Raw genomic sequence first — 19,848 nt, forward strand, 5'->3', positions numbered from 1 at the left:
TTTTGTGACCAATTAATTCAACAAACTAGATTAAGCCATCTTGTCAACACAAGGAAACTTCAACCAAAAATATCCTTTTCATGGAATAAGACAAATGATCCAGCCTGAACAGCTCCACTGCATGGGACAGGGACCCAACATCAAACCAGTAAACAATCATGCTCTGATTTGACTGAGAAACACAACCAGAGCAGTGATTCCAGCTAACAGTACATTAATGACAGATATTCTAGAGTCACTAGTTCCTTGGTGTCAACTTAAAATAAGAAAGATAACACAGGTCAATCCTGAGAAATTGGCATTATCAGAGATGCTCCACCACGCCCATTACGATTTCTCTGCGCTGCTAACAAAAGCTTAACTTGCTCTCACTTGATTAATTTTCTTGCAAGACGAAAAAGTAAAAGGAAGGTTGAGACAAGGAAGTATTTTCCTGTTACCTTTAGAATCTGAGCCAAGGAAACACTCTCCTGCTGGGCGAGGGATATGCCTCGCACTCGTTCCAAATCCGAGAGCTGTCGCACAGACTCCTCGATGGCACTAAGGTAGTTCAGCTCTGCTGACAAGCGATGCTGGAGCCCAGCGGGGGAGAAGCGCATACACCCTGCAGGACAACACTGACTGGTCAACCTCCACAGACTTCAGTGGCCCACATCAGAACCCAAAGCAAAAAAAAAAAAAAACATTACGGCTGCTCTGGGATTAGTAACCAAAAACTCACCGCTCGCTGAGGCTGCTCCTGCTGCAGAGCGACTGGTTCCCAGGCTCAAGTCGTGGAAGGATGCGTTAGACTTCAGCCCTGGGGCTGAACCTCCAGAAAAGCCAGCAGGTGACTTGACTCTTTCTGCTGCGTTGCCCACAGAATCCAACTGCAACATTTTTTGGGAACTGGGAGACGGGGAAGAAGTTGGTGTCTTCTGGGATCTTCCCTTGTCCGAGAAACTGACAGTGAAATGAAACCAAAAGGAGTCAATATTGTCCTCAGTGCAGCCATCTGATAAGAAAATAAAGCAATAACCTTGTTCTTCCATTTCTATACACCAAACAGACCCACAGAAAGGGCACAGCCTGTCAGGGTTTGCACAGGCCCAGTCTGCCTTTAGGAAATGCCCTCACGAGATGGGGTTTGTCCCTATATCCCAGTTTCGGTTTAAGTTTCTAGAGCACCCTATTTTTCTCCCAAGTATTAAACCTAGTTAGCACACACAACAATTAAAAAAACCCCCAACTTAACAGTGTATCTACATGTTCTACATGGCCAGACAAGCAGTTTCAATGCCTCCTGTCAGGAACTTGGCATGAGAAAGTCAGGATGCAGTTATCTGGATGTGCATTTAAAAAACTAAACAGGTTGCTACCAGCATATGGAAGCAACTGATTGTGATAAGCCACTGCTCTGAGTCTTGATCTCTTTCATCAAAATGCAATGAAATGCCTGAAGGCCAAAACTTGACTTGAACAGTTCATAAAATACTACAGTAACACTTCCTGGAAGCAAATTAAAGACATCTCTTCTTTTAAACATACAGAAAACTATGCAAACACTTCTTAAATTTACTATTCCAACTTTATGAAATCAAAGGGGATTAACAGTGGCTGCTTAAATCCTTTAGGAAGACATTCTGCTTTACCTGGCACATCTTAGGAGGTCATAGGACCTTTCAAACCCAATACTGGATGTCAGCAGAAGTTGCCAATACAATTCAATACCTAAGCACTGCTTTACACTGATACAGAACAAGAGATCATTCATATTATTTGATGCTTTTTAGAAAAAAATGCAGTGAAAATTGAGTATTTCATAACTATATTAATTGCACAATTAGCAGAAAAACTGAATTTTTAGTCAGGCATAAAGAGGATGCAACAGAAAATTAATGTTTCTTCCATTTAATATGGTCTTTTACAAGGATTGGTTCACCTCTCAAAAAGCATCAACTCACAGAGCTGGATAGGCTTGTGAGTATTAGCTGAACACAAAAATAGCCAAAAATGTCTGTGTATCTACTGAAAAGAGTAAGATGACTGCATAGGTTGACTAGCTATTTCCCTCCTGACACACTTCTTACAGACCTTTTGTCAATGCTTAAGGTACTGAATATGACAGGACACCAGGTTTCATATTTAAAATACAGGGAAAAAATGTTTTCCACATGCCCATCTTAATAACGTTTGGTCATTTCTGTTGCTTCCCTTTTGCATATCCAAAGAAACAGCCAATAACACCACTAAACTTGATTATATTTGCATAAAGTCTTATAACATTCCTGTTACCTCAGCAGGGAGTGTCCAGACAAGTTTTCCAGGGTACTGTCTGTATCCGGGTTCTGCTCATGGTCTTTACTAGAAACTCTGCTACTCGATAAGGATTTCTTTGCCTGTTGGGATCCCCACTCTAATTCAGACAGTATTTTATCTTCTTCCACAGAAAAGTGGTGAGAACTTCCATTGAAAGAGTCCAACCCTAAGAAGCAACAACAGTGCCAAAAGTTTGTTTGGTCCTACATGTGAATATCTTGCCATCATGAGCCCCAAAACAATACATTGAGGAACCAAACCATGAGTTTCTTCACACTTCTGTAATGTACAGGTTCCCATAGAAAGTAATGTATTTATTAATTTGTGCACCTATGGAAAATGTCTGTGACCCAAAGACAAAGCATTCAGGAAAATTTGTTGTTGCCTTATAAACGTGGCTGTAATTCTGATTACTCAGCAGCCTATTGGCATTTTCTCAGTACAGAATCTAAGGATAGTTCCCACATGACATTAATATTAACTGACTTAATAGAGGGCTCGTTTAAGAAAGGAAAACTTTTCAATGCTGTTAACAGCCTCTTGCTTATGTAATTTAAATTTAGATGACTATATTTTAAAGTCAGAATAATCAGGGTCAGAAAGAATTTAGGAAGGAATCATTAGAGGAAAACGCAAATCATTCTATCAGCATTAGATCAAAGTTTCCAGATATGAAGAAAGACTGCAATTTTCACAACAGGAAAACCCTAAAACCTCCCTCAAAGAAACCAAACAACTCTAGAGTCAAGTATTGCACTTACGTTCCTTTTTCCCTCTCTTCCTTGAGGAAGTAGAGGAGCGAGAAGATGCTGCAGACCGTGGCCCAGAAGAATGCTGAGAAGCAAGTTCCACAGATCTAGGCTCATGGGGAGATTTCCTCCTTGGAATTTCTTCCTGAATGCTTGAATTACTGCTGCCAGCAACACTAAAAAGGAGCACATTGCCAGTGATTAAGGACTTCCAGCTCCCACATTATACAGAGACAGAGGACTAAACTGCACAGATCAGCCCACCTAGAAAAGCAGTGATTTTCAGACTTAAAACTATGACAGCCAAGACACTGGGAAGTTTGACATGATATTGAACATACTGAAGCAGGCTTCCAATAATAGGAAAAACTAAAAGACAGATAACAACCATCCTCTCCAACACTAACTCTAAAGAGATATTTGACTCCAGACTGGAACAACATAAGAATGACTCCAAATGTGACTGCATTTCAGATAAAGTTCTTACAGACAACTTATATATCCATTACTAAGCATTCCCAAATCCTTACTGAAAGCAATTATAGGGTTTTTCACAAAATTTCGAGGTACTGAACAGATTTTAACACTTTCAAATATCTTTTCTATTTTTTATATATTACAAACTCTAACCAACTGAGCATTACAGCAGCCACACAAGCTGAAGAACTAATTTTCACCAGACTACAAAGGATAAGAATCTTGCCTAAAGCTACCTGTCCAGCCTGAAGAAGAACAAAAATTAGACAGAGAACAGGAATCCAATCTTTATGTCTTCAGCATGCTGGCTGCTATATTAACTGCTTTCATCACTCTGACCAGTATTACCGTACAGCATGGCAGAAAAGACATGCAGCATTTTATGAAACCAGTTTTGTATTAACTATTTCCTGTCAAATCCTGCATTTTTATTTTTACAAGAAGTCTAACACAGTTACCTGAGGTCACGTGCAATCTTCTTGTCTGTTAAAGTGCTACTTCCCTGCGATGAGACAAAATCATCTTCATAAGAAGCCACACTCTCCGGAGGGCTCATGGTAGGAAGCAAAGGGCGCAGAAGGGCAGACCCTCCGTTCAGCCTTTCATCAAACACTGAAGTGTGGACAAAGAAAGGGGAGGACAAAAGTTATCCCAAATGTGCATCAAATAGGTAATAAAACTGCAGGAACTAAAATGTTCCTACCCATGAGTTACAGTGACTTCCTTTCAAACACAAAACCACCAGGAGAACGGCAGTACAGCCATCCCATGGCAGTTTAACACAAGGGAGAACAAGCACAGTTTTCCTCCTTTTTTTAAAATTACTGAACACTTTACTTTGTTAACACACTCCAACTAAAACATTCTTGAAGAGCACAGTGTTTTAGAGTAGAACCATTTGCAGGAACTTTAATGCAATCATTTTTGAAAGAAATAAAATGAAGGGGAAAAGAATGAAAAACCGCAACATAAAAATCAACTTCTCGGAAAACATTCCTCCTCAAAATGAGGAGTTCCAGGCAAGAGTAGCAGTACTTATAAAATGAGGGATAAATTTGTACAAAAAATGAAAATGAAACAGAGCATCCTGCATGAGACAACTGTAAGTCATGCCTTACACAAATTCATGTTTGAGACTTCAAAAACACATTCTTTACCTGTGAAGCATAAAGTGTAAGGAGCAACAAGACTACGAAAATATCAGTTCTCAAGAGAAACGTGAGAAATTTTGAGAACTTTTTCCATTTTTACCTTTTCCATGAAGCTGATAATTTTTTGCAAAGATGTTGATGACACTGTGGGGACTTCCCTTGGCCAGTTCCTCCCAGGGCCCCTTGCTGTGGGTGTCATTTGTCTGAGGGAAAAGCGGCGAGTACTTCTCAGCTGCTTTCTGAAACTCCTTTATGGGCTCAAAAGCGTTTCTCTCCCGGATGCAGAAATCCTTCTCTTTTAATGTCTCCAGCATCTTCAGTGGCAACTGTTTGTGCTGGCCTCCCTCCTCTTCAGAGAGGTTTCCATCACTCAGGAGAGGCCCTTCGCTGATGGAGTCGATGCTGGACTCGTGAGGAACGACGGCTTTATTCAGAGCATAGCCCTGGTTCTCACGGCCCAGGGAGTCAGTCTGTCTCTTGGATAAATGTCCTAGGATCCCCTCATGCCTGCTGGCAGCAGGAGACCTCAATCCAAGGCTGACTACATCAGTAAGAGGCCTGATGGTCTCAGGGAGCTTTTTAAATTCACTAAGGTTGCCTACCCCAGGAAGGTTGTCATCAAAGGCTGTATGAGACACACAGGCACCCAACATTTTTTGAATTCTGGCTGAAAAAGCATCTTCGTTTTCCTCTCTCACAGGAGGACTCACAGCCTTTGCCCACCGTCCATCATCCTGGTTTTCTTGCATAAATTCTGAGTTCCAAATGGTACCATAGTTGATACCAGCCCCAGCCAGCTTTTTGGCTTCGCTTTCAATCCTGCTGGAAAGGGAAGCAGCTGTAGCTTTCAAAGCTTCAATGCGATCTAATTTGCTCTTATACTGGCCAGCAGGAGGTTTTGCTAAGAGATTTTGCTGTGCAGCAGGGGAATTCAGGTATGGCTGAGGCCCCAGTGATCCCACAGGCGCAGAATGGCTCCTCCTCCCTGCCAACACCGCATCACACTCCTTTGACAAAAGGTCCATCTGCTCCAGACTCCAGTGCTGGGAACAAGGGCCTCCACTTGAGCCCAAGAGAGCTTGTGGATGAGAGAGCTGGACTCTTGGGCTCAGCCTGTCTGGCTGTACCCAGGGAGGCTCCATCAGCTCGTTCCTGAAATGAAAAGTCAACATCCATATTGAGGACTTACACTGTTGTTTTAAACTAAAGTATCACTGTTACAAATTTAATTTTCAGGATGAAACACTTTTTGGTGGTATCAGAGGGGCAGAGAATGGCACAGTAAAGAGTTACACAATGTTATTTAATAAAAAAAAAAATCAACAAACCAAACAACACAGCACCTTCCAAATTTGAAATGCCACTTATGGCGTACTGTTTGTTTTGGGGTTGTAACAAGCTGAGGTTTTTCAGCAGTAGCAGTAAGACTTATCCAAAAGGGAGAAAACTTTTTTTTCCTTATCACTTGCCCATGTTCAGAATTCTAGGAAACCTGGAAAGTCCCTCACAAAAAGCTGCTTCTCTGATTATTGTGAGGGTCTTTGAATAACTTTAAGCGTCATCTCTCCTCTACTATCAGCAATTACATTTTTTCCTTTTGAGTTACACTAACAGTCTTTACTATATGGTTTAGCAGCTTATTCTACACACAGTAGCACATGGCATTCCCTGTGCTTCCTTGAACTTTTCCAGAAGGTAAACAGGTCTTGCTGAATTTACAAAATCAGTGTTCAGATATTGAAACAAGTATATATTCAGGAAGCAGACATTCATTATGTAGTTAAAAAATGAAGACACACTTGCACAACTGGGAGAATTAAGGATATTCAAGAAACTTCAGGATTTTTAGTTCCTTATATTTAAGTGTCTGGTCAGGCATCTTGACTTACAGTACGAAGAACTTTGGTAACACAATGAACAATTAAAAATTGGGAAAGCATGAAAAGAAATAGGGAAAGGCTAGTTCTAAGCAGAAGCAGAGGGTTTTGGTACTTTAGAGACAGGAACTAAAGGCAGAATCAAAGAAAATAGATAAAATACAAACATTGAAAACATCAAATGAGAAAACTCAACACATGTATTCATACAATCAGCTCCTCTTGCCTGATGCCAACGGCAGAGGAAACAGAGTGTCCCAATATGAAATACATATCCCACCCATGTCACCAAAAGATTACCAGCAACCACCACTCATTTATTTATTTACAGACTCACAAACCAGCCACAGTCAAAGTTCTCATATGCTTTCCTGCATCAGCTTCCTCTTTACTGCAAGGACACGTTTTAGTTGCCGTAAAGACAATTACTCTCACTGGAACATGAAATCAAGAGCTGAGTCTATTTTCACCTCTCAGAGATGAAAGCAGGAGTATTTTCCTCTCTCCCAAAGGCCCCCCCAGTTCCTCACCTCAGTGGCTCCGAAAGCGACATGTCACTGCTGGAAGATGCACTCGGAGGACGCTCCTGAGCCTTGTTTTCTTTGTCGGATTCCCCGGAGGGCTGATAACCAGGTCTGGGCTAGAGATGAACACAAGCAGAAAAACCCATTTTCAAAAGTCTGTCATAGTCCAGAAGCTCTTGCCTCATTAAAATTGCAAAGGTTAATATCCAGAATTCAGATTCTATATTATAACAGAAAGATGAATTTCATTCATCTTTCTAGTAGGCCCTGCTGTGCCCAAAAGCAGCTGCCAGCAAGGACTGGCACACTGAAATCACTACCTTTAAGCAAAAGCTACACGTTTTTCTTTGTTCTTTTTTCTTAACTGACCAAGACAAGTCACGACCTTCCTAAACATACGACCTCCTATTCCTGCAAACAACTGCAACACACTAAGTTAGTGAATCAGCTGTACCTGTGCTTCCTGCACCGTAGGCAGCTGAGGTGGCTCTTCTAAAAGTGTTCGTTCCAGCAATAGTTTAGAGTAGGTTTCCTGTAACCGTTTGGCTGCTGAAGGCTCAGGAGGAGGCACATGCTTTGCTTTAGCAACAGCCTCCTTCTGCTTTCTGTAGAGCTCTTGGAGCCTTTTGTTTTTCTGTTCTGTTGCCTCTTTTTGTGCTTTCTTCTCTTCATGCTGCTTCCTCTTCCTCTCCTCTTGCTGCCTGATGATGTACTGACGAACCTCATCGCTGTCATAGTGGCGTTTCTTAGAGATCACCTGAGGCTCCTCACTGGCAGCCACCTTGTCTGGTTTCCTTTTGGTTGGACTGTGGCTCCTGGTGTTTTGAGCGGGCAAAACAGATTTTTGATTTTGCTTTTCCACATCTTTCTCTTGCTTTGTACTCACGGAATCCAACTGCAAGTCATCGAGAATTCCACGTATCTCCACGGGCAGGAAATCCTTATTTACAGAGGCATGATCTTCTCGGTTATCACCTGGAAGAGCAGCTTCCAGTTTTTTCAGGTTAGACTCAGACTGTACCTTACTTCTTGACCTTTCAGAGCTTCTTGAAGAGCTTTTACGGGTGACATCCAGTCTAGAATCTGATCCTGTCCTTCCAATGCAACCTGCTAAAGAATAAGACATCAAATATTTCAAGTAATAGTCAAATTTGGGAAAACACACGCCATCACTGAAACAGCTGCAAAAGTGAGGATGAGGGGGGAGCACAGGATCTCGCTGTAAATGTGCTTTTGCTTCATTCAGTGTCACGGTCTGAATGTGGCAGCCTTTGCTTAGACTCAGCCCACACTCTTTATACTCTTAACAGCCTCACCATCTCACAGGCATAAGCAGCACAGCAGACATCACAGTCCCTTATCTGCCCCATCTGAGACTCTGGATAAATTCTGAAAAGGGCTGGTGGGGGAATCATTGAATATTTATAATGCACATGGATGACATTATATTGTCTTTCTAAGAACCACGATTCCTGTTAAGCAGGGATGCTCAATCATAGCTTACACAATACAAGGAGCACACCAGGAAAATTCACCTGACCCGTGGACCACTGCTAGGCATTCCTTTCCCCACTAGCTTCAAGTGGCAAAGACAGGCTGCAACCTGTATCCCATCTTTTCCAGACACTGATCATATTCTATCTCAGAAGTCTGCACCATTCTGCAGACGTGCAGTGTTATATAATAAATTGAGTAAAATAAGTCCAGTGATAAAAGAACAACTTACCAGACTTGGCAGCTCTCTCTCGTCCTGTTCTGTCACTGGATACAGCTCTTCTCTCCTGTTCTATTCTGGGAGCTGGACCCAGTATCTTTTTGACCAGCTTTTGTCCCTCCCGCCAGGAGGATGCACTTATCACATAATTTCCACCTGCACAATAAGCAATAAGTAAATGTCAGGCACTAGGTGGATTTTCCATGGTATCAAAAATAAGGATTTATTGCAGCCATTCATCATTTCTGTGCCATTTCATTCTGCATAAGTGGTACAGGCTCAGTTACACAAAACAGTCATAAAACATTGATGCACCACGAAGACAACCCACAGTTGCCTCAAACATCTACCACACACACAGTGTAACATCCAAAACATACTGTAACACACTAAAGCCCTACAAAAACTGATTTAAAAAACAAGAAAGGGTTATACATGTCTCAAATATATAAACAAACCTTACTAGGGAGAGGAGAAATATTTGTAGAGCTCAAATAAGGCACTCAAATAAGGAAAATAAGAGAAAAAAAGATAAAAGTACCTAAATTGTTGTAATAAGAGGAACAAAAATAAAGGTGAGATACAAAAAACACTTCACCTTCCTATGAAAAGACAATTAGCTAATATTCTAGGAAAAAACCCCAAAACCACTTAAGATTTTTACAGATAATTAATTATTGAAATAGGTGTCCTGTGAGGAGGTTAGTGAGCAACAATGCTAACTCACTGTCCCTTAGCTGGGATTTCTGTGCCAGCAGTGAAAATAGTTAAGATGACCCTTCTAGTTGATCCCTAATTCCAGGACAAAGTACCTTGCAGGTAACAGAACCCAATCCAAACGTTATTTGGATTATTTTTTCATCCTACATATAATGAAATGATAAAAACTGGGTATGGTGGCATCTTTACCTAATACTGGGTACATTAAACACTACATTTATTCAACTCACCTTTCAACCCACTAACTTCCAATATTAGTAATAATTTTTTTTAAAATAATGACCTTAAAGAGCTTTGGAGAAAAATGCCATATAAAAAAAAGAAAAGAAAATGATCACTAACCTAATTCAGACCATTTAGCAGTACTTTATTGCTAGAAAAGTACCGAACTTGAATACACAATTTGCAGTTGATTTTTAGCAATTCCATTTCAGGTTCTACCTTCAAGAGCTCTGTCTAAAGAAACCCAGTCACTGCAGCATGAGATCACCACAGCCAAACAAAAAAGGGACTGTACTGGGCACACCAGCACTTTGAAGACATGATACCAACAATGTCAAGTGAAATCCAGGACAGTTGAACAATTGTTTTGGCAATCCCAATCCTCAGTTCCCAAGCCCCTTTCTTCTCTTGTTGTTATTTTAACCCAGAAGCCTGCAGCCCACTCTTCATCCCTTTGCTAACAGCGCTCCCTGCTTGCGTTGTAAATTATCCAAGTATTTTATAAAGCTGTCACTTGAAACATGTCGCTGCAAGCCCTCTTTGAAACAGAGGTATCGACCACAGGGGTTCTCCTGCAGAACTCGCTGTTCTCAGTTGCTTCTGAGTGCATTTAAAAAGCCAGAGTTGAGTGTCATCTTCCATTTTTGTCAGCTCTTTAACCAAAACACGCTAATGGGGCGGAACATGAGCTGGGGCTATTTATAGCCCTGGCTGTGGCAAGCAGCTCCTTACAGCAACGACTGGAGGAGGATGGACCAGCACGGATGTGCCACTTAGAGCTGGTTCTTATCTGCCAGGAATTCCAGGCCACCATTTTCAACACATTTAATCCGTTACACCAGCAGGTGGCTTTGCATGTAATGGAGGGGCTGGAGCTTGCAGCTGGCAATGGCTTGGTTGGGAGCCTCTGGGTAAGGATTAAGGAACAAACAAATACAGGAATGTTGGCGTGGGAGTCTACTACAGACCGGGAAGACAACACCCATAAATTATCCTTTAAGGAACTCAGGGACATGTCTAAATCAACAGTCCTTGTATTTATGGAGAGCTTCAACCTGCCAGATGTTAACTGGCAAGTTAACTGTCCCTCACCTGGGGCAGGGCAACCCTGGATATACAGCTGGGCTGGGGAACCAATCTCTTCACTCTTGCAACCAGCAACAGGACCCAAGGGAATGTCAGGGGACATCCCCTGTGTCAGGGGAGGTTTAGGTTGGATGTTAGGAAAAGGTTCTTCCCCCAGTGGGTGGTTGGGCACTGGAACAGGCTCCCCAGGGCAGTGGTCACAGCAACACACCTGACAGAGCTCAAGAAGCGTTTGGACAACGCTCTCAGGCACATGGTGTTACTTTTGGGGTGTCCTGTGCACTTTGCTCCTCCCTCACTTGGAACTGTCAGAAATATGTAAGACAGCTGAGTATAATTCCTTAAGTAGGAACTGATCAGCATATGAAGGAGCAAATCTATGCTTATCACTTAAAAGTATTAGCATTCATTAGCTCAAAATATTCACAAGCAGCTTCAGGATTTACAGCATGCAGAAGCACATGTTCACTCTCTAAAAAACCCTTTGTAATGATTTTAAAGCAGGTTTTTTTTCTTCAAAGTGTTTACCAATCATGGGTCATTGTACACAGGGAGAAATATAAAACCTTAAGAGCTGCCTAAGCTGTTATGTATTTAAAGAAATTGCTCTCTGTCTGATTGCAGCCATAACTACTTACTTTGTATGAAAATTATAACCAAATATGAAGCAGATGTGGAAGTCTTCCTAATTCTTTTGCTACCAACATCAAAGATTAACATTACTGGAAAACTAAGAAGCACTGACAGAATTTCATATGTGGTTTATTTTATTTTCTACCATAAGACACTACTCCACAGTAACCTGCTCATATCATCTGCTCTAAATATTTTAATTTTATTTAATAGTCAGTGGAATTTTCAGACAACAGTGGAAAAAAGAGAGTTCTTAGCTGGTAAAAGAAATAAGCATTCCTTTATAAATATCAAGATTTGGAAGACTTGTCAGGGAATGTGTTTTTACATTCTTTCACCAACTGAGAAAGCCAGGAATGGGTCAAGCCAGAACTGAAGGTGCAGGACGGCAACAACTTGAAATGGGACGTGGAAGAACAACAGCCAGAGAAGAGCCAGGAGAACATCCTGTTCTCTGCTTCCCCACTGAGAAATCATACAAGAGAACAGCTTTCACTGCAGCCCCTCCTCACCTCACAGGGGGGCAACTCAGCAAGGCCCACTGGCACTGACTTTAATATCATCTCTCAGCATTGCTGTCTGAGCTGTAGGTCAGGCTCTAACCAGCTTCAACACAAGCAAAGCAGAAACAGGATCCAGAACAGACCTATTGCTGCTTTTTGTCTGCGTTGGCCTGACAGATACCCAAGGATAGCTCCCCCCCCAAGAAACACACACTCCTCAGCAGTTTCCACAATGTGCACACAATAAGTGGAAAGGTAGAAAATTAAAATAAACTACAAAAAAAGTACACGCATCCACCAACAACAAAACCATACAAACCCCCAGTGCAGCACAGTACACAAACTCACTGCAACAGCACTGTTGCACATCTGAGAAGACTTTTAAAGCATCATGCTTTCATCTGTCTTTCTTGAGACAAAACTTATATCTGAGGGACACGTGACAGTCTTCCCTCTACAGTAGAAATAGTCACCTTGTTTGGACTCTGGACTTGACAACCGTGTCAGTTTTTGCACTTTCCGCACTGGCCTGGTTGTTTTTTTCTCTCTGTTTCTCTCACCGGGTTTTCCTTTTGCTGTTGAATCCTCTAAAAACAAACAAAAGCTGTCAAGTGATATCCCACAGGGAAGAAGACAGAGTAACAAGCTTGCTTCAACATTTGAAAAACCAGAACTCAGAGGAACCCAGTAGAATTCACTGACTATCCCAAATTATATACCTAGATCAATTACTTCTAGTCCAGCACTTTAAAACCCTCACAGCACAGGAATTTTCAACCAAAGGCTGCTTACCTACACACTGGAACACAGCAAAGCCACAACAGATTTTAAAGTTCATTTTCCATTTTAAAAGAAACGCTGACGGTTTCACATGAACTATTGTTGGTTCTCTTCTGCTACAGATATTACATTTTACAGCACTAGTGTTCCACAAGAACATGTCGTTCCTTCACTCCTGAAACACATGGGCTGCTCCTTACACATCAATACAACAGCACATTCAGCATATAAGGAACTCTGTGGCCACTATTACCACTGTTTTCTTGTTCCTCTTCCCTAAAGAATGTGATCAGACAACCTGAAACAACCAGAGTGCAACCCTCTCTATGGACAGCTCTGAAGATTTATTTAGATGCCAATTCTAACTTTTACAGTCCCTCATTTCAGCTGAATCCACTCTCTGATGGATGCCCATTGGAAGTATCAGAGGCAGAACAACAGGTTATATTAAAAGATGTGGGAATAGAATTTTAGGAGTATTTCTCACCCTTAATACCATTTCTTTACAAATTTTCCAGCCATCTTTGAGGCTGGCAACAAGCACAGGGAGGACAGAATCGATGCACCGAGTACCAAAGGCCTCAATGACTGCATTTGCAGAAGTCCACCTTGTCTTCTCACCTCTTCCAGCAACAAACAGTTCCTTTCTGATACCAGGAAACTGCAGGCTGCTTCCCACTCTGTTCACATTATAGCAATTTTGTTCTAGTATGGCAGATCCTGAACATCTTTAAGACAAAATTACTGGAAGCTTGGAGTCCATACAATATCCTTTAGCCTAACTGCTGAACAAAGATGAAGACATGCTGTATGGTCTATGCTTACATGTAAAAATCAAATGTTTTTGCTGTAAAGAACAATGCTGCTGTAGATATCAGAGACCTTATAGCTTATTTTAGCACTACAGAGCAGTTCTGTAACACACTCAAAACACCACATGCTGTAACTTTAATACAGAAGTAACACGTGGACAGATAATCCAACAACCTAAAAATACATTTACAGTATATACTACGTGCATCACCAGCATTTGATTACCAGAAATCAGCTATTGAGGATAATCTTTTCAGGTCAGAAAGGAGACACGTTCCACAACAGCTGTTCTATGCATGGGATCAGGACAGGAGTGTGGATCAACAGACACACAGATCCTTCCTTCTGCTGGCACTAGACACATGATCCAAATGCCTTTTTAACTGGACCTCTTCAATGAAGCCTTTTAAAAAAACTGAATTTCTATAAACAACTCAACCATTTATATTATGCTTGTCAAAACTAAAAAAAATAAATTTTAGTGTAGATTAAAAGTCTGTGGAAATTTGGCATTTATTTCACAGACTGATGCTGAACAGAGTATTTGCAAAACAATTTTACTGAAAAGGAGCATCTCTTCTTTCTGAACTTTTTTTATGAGTGATTCCAGGAAAAGTCCTCACTAACTTATCATGCTGTACAAGTACCAGCCACTACACTGTCAATATACATGGACACCTACAGGTTTAAATCTCAATGCATTTTCCCCCAGTCTTAAATGTTTTGACCAGAGAAAGGTTATTCTTAATAAGTAAGCTCTTCACCTGCAAAAGGAGAAGTTCTCTGGGGATTTTATTTTCCATTCCCTTCCTTTTTATTCACTTGATCTCCTTCTCCTCCCCCAACTCAGTCAGTCAGAAGTAATTTAATCTTACAGCACTCCACTGAAACCAGCCTAGCAAATAAAAAAGCACACTTGGGCATCCTACTCCAGCTCACCCAGAGAGAAGAGCTGCCAATGGTACTGCAGCTTTCCAGAGTGAAAAATTCATAAAGATTGTGTCTTGGAGTAGTACATTTTAAAACAGAAACCAAAAGTGGGGTTTGTCCTTTTAAACACGAAATTGCATTCACTCATGCAAACACGTGTAAAGAAATTACAAAATTAAACAAAAGACATTTGGATGGTGACTTTTTTTTTCCTGTTTCAAAGAAAAGCCATCGTTTGATTCTTTCTAATACTGGTTTTCTACTAAAAGTATTTGAATGAGAGAATGGGGTCGTTTCAGTGTTCAGTAAGTTACTCCTCCTGTAGAGAGAGGTACAATACATTTAACACCCACTGCTTCCATTTTTTGTTTCCATGACTTAGAGTTGCACAAAACATATTTCTCTGCCTCTCAGAGAAGGCTGTGTGGCTCAATCAGTCCTGTCTGTGGCTCACCTTTTAACTGGCGTGCTATATCTCTGTACAACTCCCGACTAATACGAAACTCGTCCGCGTGCCAGATCTTTCCATCTGGAGTGCGAATCTTTGTTTCAGCGGGATTGAAACCTGAAAGTGAACAATTCAAGAGTTTAAAGTAACTGCAAAAAACGTAAATACAGCTTTTTTTCGGGATGGAAGGGGTGGGAATCTGCCAAGTAAGAAAGGAACTACTTGAATTTCTAATGCTAAATTAGAAGGAAGCAATATACCAGTCTGCCACTTGCTCACAGTTGAAAAACAGCAGATTGGCTGATGAAAAGATTATTAGCAATATGAAAGGTTTTTTCAATCAAAACAATGTTACCAAGCTCTGAGACCATAAAAAAGTTATTGAAATAAACCCAAAACACCAATACAGTGAGCTTCTTTTCATAGTAATTGTAAGAAGAGACAGGAAGAATTTCAAAGGAATCAACACTTCTGTAAATTGGCAAGAATTTCTTTTCTTTCTTGTCCATATCTGTGATCAAACCATGTTATCCACCCCCCCATTGCCCAAACACAGCTGTGAGACAGGTCCACGCTTTGACATGTTGCTCAGTGAATTGAACTCCACTCCTCACCCCGTAAAACCCACAGGGAGGGGATCTGCACCTCCGTACCTCTGTACGATGGAGCAGCAGGCACAGCTGTCACCTTCCTGACTTTGGGAGTCACCGTGTTCTCCACGTTACTGACCACCACAGGCTGCTCAGCACATCCCAAGTGCTGCCCTCTGCCACTGGGCTCTTCAGAATTCTCCCACTGCTTTCGGATCCGCTCCTTCAGCTTCTCCAACTTGGCATCGTGCTGCCGCTGTTTCAGGATTTCCAGCCTGTGAGCACTACAAATACTCGCGGCAGAGGGGGAAGACACCTTCAGTTCACTGTCCTGGGACGTGCTACTCTGAGAAGCTTTAGTGCTACTCTCATCTCCTCTGGAGCCACTGGTTTTTTCCTCTTCCAACCTTGGAGATGCTGCAACCCTAAGAAAGGCCTCGTTATTCTGCAAGGCGTCAATTGTCGGCCGGTCGTTCAAATACCTAACAACAGTCTCGTCTGCAGCAGAAGAACAGGGGCTTTCAAAGTCTCTGCTGAGCCGATCCCGCTCCTCCCGGTCGTGTGTCAGGCGGCCTGTGAGCTCAGCCTTCCCCTCTGCTTCGCTCAAGTCCAAGCCAGAGAGCAGTTGCTTGGCCTCAAGTTGGCTAGAACTGTGATAAGACAGAGAACTATATATATCCCTGATGCAACAGAAGGGAAAAAAAAGTCACCATCAGAAACACAACCGTAGGACCTTCCAGCCCAGCAATCAGCACGTTCATCAACTAAATGAATGACTTCCTCTACCTTGTCTCCACTTAAAGGCAAGTTCTTTTAAAGTCTGCTCACTTCACACTAAATAGTGCAAGTCTGACGAAACTGAAAGAGACTTCTGTTCAAAATTTCATTTGCTGCACTCTCTGTCTGAACAGGACTATATATAAAGTTGAAGAATAGAAAAATCAGCAAGCAGTATTGTCACCCTTCAATTTTTTAAAAAAAGCTTTAAATAAAAGGTGTAGAACTTAAAAGAGAAGCATAATTAATGTATGAGCTGCTCAATTAACAAAATTGACCCAAATCAGTCTCATGTGCAACAAGGAAGGAGAACCATCTCACAGTGACATAAGTAGGGGAAAAAAGGATCAAAATTTAGATGTCAGGACAAAAATCACGTTATATGGCCTGTTCTGTGTGATGTTTTGTCTATGAGAAACTGTTCTTATTTGGGTTGCTCACACACACAAAAGTGTAATGCATCTTTAGTACTAGATTTTCTTGCTCTACACTGTCTTGCGGTAACACATTTGGGAACACGTGTTGAAGAATTTGAAACAGAGTTGAAAAAGCATGAGGAAATACTCTTTTTGGTCTCTATTACTGAAATTAAACACCTATCAAACCCATCAGGTCACAAAGGCCACAGCCACACCAACTTGATGATCTGGCCCCGTTTCAACACATTGGACACTAAACTCGCATTCACTGAACAAAAAACACATTTGTAATATTTACTAAAAAGTCCAACCCCACATGCTGCTCAGGTGGCTGGGTGATGGGAGGAAGCAAACCAACTTCTGAGGAGTTGTTAAAAGCACCACTGCTAGATTAAATCTAATCTCAGCATGTTTTCCTTTAACAGTCAGCTGTCCCAGCACTCACCTGTATGAAGCCAACGGCTCACGAAATTCCACACGGCTGCATTTTTTCACGTTGCTTTCCAGAGTGGTCGCTCGAAGGGGGCTGCGTGAGGACTTCTCCTTGCTTGATTTATTTTGGCTGGAAGACCGGGAAGCTGAAGCAGAAACCAAAGAATCCTTTATGGACCCATGTCTCCAGAAAGAGAAAGCTGAACAATTAACACACAGTTTTTCTTGGGTTTCAGCAGCACTGAAAGTACTCCCTCTCTTTTTCAACAAGCTGATTTCAAAAACTAGGAGCAAGGCAGTAAGTGCTTGAAATAATGATCATATTTAAAGAGAGATAATGCTTAAAGATTCACTGTAAGTAATTAAATCTGTAAAGCTGACTGTGTTGCCACTAGAGGTCGATCTGTCTGTTCTCCAGTGGCACACCAGAATACTCTTAGTATGTAAAAGGAGGGCTTATTTCTTCAAAGCAAGGGTTGTCCTTAAATGAAATAAAGGAAGCACCAGATTTAGCAAACTTGTTCTCAGAATGGGATAAGCACTGCTCACTCACAGCGTGGGGAAAGTCCTGTCATCCCCTCCAACCAAGTGGCTAAGGTAGAACACTCTCCTCCCTAACCCCAGGGAAGGAAACATTAGTTTCTCCTGGTCAATTAGTGCGCCATGAATAAAGATCACTGGCAGGAGACAACTTGGGGGCAGGGAGGAGAAATCAGATTTCCCAGAATGCAGGGGCTCTACGCTGCCTTACACCTTGTGTCCTCAATAATACATACCCTTCCTGCTGGCTTTCCTGCTGCCACTGGCAGAGGGCTTCTTGGCATCCATGACTGAATCAAACACAGCCGTGCCGGTGGGGGCTATTTCCAATTTGTTCTCTATATGACGTAGCTAAAGTTTGAAGATAATGCAAATAAGAATATTGTTTTCCGTTTTTAAGCTACATTTTTCTCCCACCCCCCACCCCAACACGACACATTTTTCCTTTCTCATGAAGAATAAAACCGCAGGCAAAAGCAACTTCACAAGGCTGATGTTACAAAACTGTATTGTATTATGGCCAGAAATTACTATTATGTTTTGTTTAATAAGATTATCTAAATTAGGTTTTATGCATAGTTTTGTTCCCATAAGTAGGCTGTTGTGAAAAAATTAATAATAACACGCCATTCAGAGACTTAATGCTTGCCCTGAATAAAATATTAATTCCATTTGGAAAAAATTCTGTAACACTCCCTTCAAAATGGAGCATGATACAAGATTCCACATGTAAAACCCCACACTGACGCTCAGCTGTTAAGAAAAGTGAGGGACAAGGCTATGGGAAAGAGCTGAATTCCCTGGAAAATCAAACTGTTTGGCTCAGGTTTCAGAAACTACTATGATATCTTAAGCACCTAAATTAAATTCCAACAGAAAGACAGCAATTGCAATGCTCAAAGATAGAAAATCATTAAATACACCAGTGGTGTCCCAGTTTCTGACTGGTTTGAGTCAGAGATGGGAGAGCTATTTTTTCAAGTTCTCAGAAACATGAGAAGTCACCACTTTCTTAAATCAAAAGGTAATATTACACTCCAGGTTTAACATGTACTACGATACTCAAGACCAAGCTTGCTGTGGCAAAAATTTCTTCTACTGTGTGCAGAAAACTTTTCCCAAGATGTTCAACATTCATGTACTCCAAGTGCTTCTCCCGTTTTCAACTTGTTTAAGAGACAATCACTGAGCAAAATAATACTTTGGTAAAGCTTTTGTAGCCATTAACTGATTGGAAAATGAGTAAGGGAAAAAAAAACAAAGAAAAAAAAATCAGTACTTACAGCAGCCTTAGTCTGAGAAAAAGAAGCCCATGCTGCAGTTTGATCTTACAGGGTAGAAACAAAGAAAGTAATTTCTCATTAGTACATGGGAAACAATGAAATAAAATGTTGCCTCAAAACAATTTCCATGGGTTCCCCAATCAAGTTCTTTTCGTGACCCAGTTCCAGCCTGTAAATATCTTCTGTGGAAGGTTGTTATCAGTCAAGGCTCACCTTAACAGTGCAATAAAGTATTTAATGTAATATTTAATGAGTTCACTAAGTTAGGCTGGATGCATGATTACACTTGAAATCAAATCCAGAACATGTAACAGAAGATGCTTAGATGTTTAGAAGATAAAATAAAGCTAGTTATCTACCCCAACATAAATATATTACATGTTTCCATTACACTATAGTTTAGCTACCTTTTTTTCCCCTTCCATTTTCCTCTTCAGTAAACTAAGCATGAATACACGGTCACTGAAAGACTCTACTCAAAAACCAAGCTTTGAACAGAAGAATTTTGAATAGCAAACTTTTTGAGCTGTGCACCCTACAAACAAAACAGAAACAATGTTTGTGAACAAGCAGGAGGCACTAATCAACGTCAGCCTTTTAATCTCAACAGACAGCACGTGCTCTACGAGCAATCCAGCTCAGAAGGATGCAGTAGTGTTTTCCTCTATAAATATTTACTTCCTTAGCTCCTCTCTTCTTTTGATTTATAATGGTTTTCTTAGATAATCTAATTGTTTATAAAACACAACATCCCTGTGTCAGAACCATGGAGAGTAGCAGTAATGGAGTGTTAGAAAAATAATCTTTTCCATGTAGTAAAAAAGCTGCCAATTGCATTTCAGATAAGATGCAATAACAGGAAGGAAGAGAGTTAGGGAAGTA

At 41.1% G+C, this 19,848-nt stretch overlaps 1 protein-coding gene across 9 annotated transcripts in view; it reads right to left on the reverse strand.

Moving 5' to 3' along the window:
- Positions 1–19,848, reverse strand: part of CEP350 (centrosomal protein 350) — a 69,110-nt gene that overhangs the window by 37,287 nt on the left and 11,975 nt on the right. For 5 of the 9 annotated variants that reach the window (XM_032696241.1, XM_032696237.1, XM_032696240.1 and 2 more), the window contains exons 3-17: positions 18,967–19,010; positions 17,920–18,034; positions 17,157–17,289; positions 15,579–16,195; positions 14,932–15,042; positions 12,428–12,541; positions 8,803–8,946; positions 7,531–8,186; positions 7,083–7,192; positions 4,776–5,827; positions 3,983–4,136; positions 3,060–3,223; positions 2,275–2,464; positions 722–942; positions 441–604 (exon numbers count right to left, since the gene is read on the reverse strand). In XM_032696241.1, the coding sequence (XP_032552132.1) occupies positions 441–604; positions 722–942; positions 2,275–2,464; positions 3,060–3,223; positions 3,983–4,136; positions 4,776–5,827; positions 7,083–7,192; positions 7,531–8,186; positions 8,803–8,946; positions 12,428–12,541; positions 14,932–15,042; positions 15,579–16,195; positions 17,157–17,289; positions 17,920–18,034; positions 18,967–19,010 (3,989 nt within the window). Of the gene's footprint in view, positions 1–440; positions 605–721; positions 943–2,274; positions 2,465–3,059; positions 3,224–3,982; positions 4,137–4,775; positions 5,828–7,082; positions 7,193–7,530; positions 8,187–8,802; positions 8,947–12,427; positions 12,542–14,931; positions 15,043–15,578; positions 16,196–17,156; positions 17,290–17,919; positions 18,035–18,966; positions 19,011–19,373; positions 19,453–19,848 lie in introns of those variants that run through there. The other 4 variants (XM_032696239.1, XM_032696235.1, XM_032696242.1 and 1 more) reach the window with 3 other exon arrangements.

This window comes from Chiroxiphia lanceolata, chromosome 9 (genome assembly GCF_009829145.1).
Source record: "Chiroxiphia lanceolata isolate bChiLan1 chromosome 9, bChiLan1.pri, whole genome shotgun sequence".
Lineage (NCBI taxonomy): Eukaryota > Metazoa > Chordata > Aves > Passeriformes > Pipridae > Chiroxiphia > Chiroxiphia lanceolata.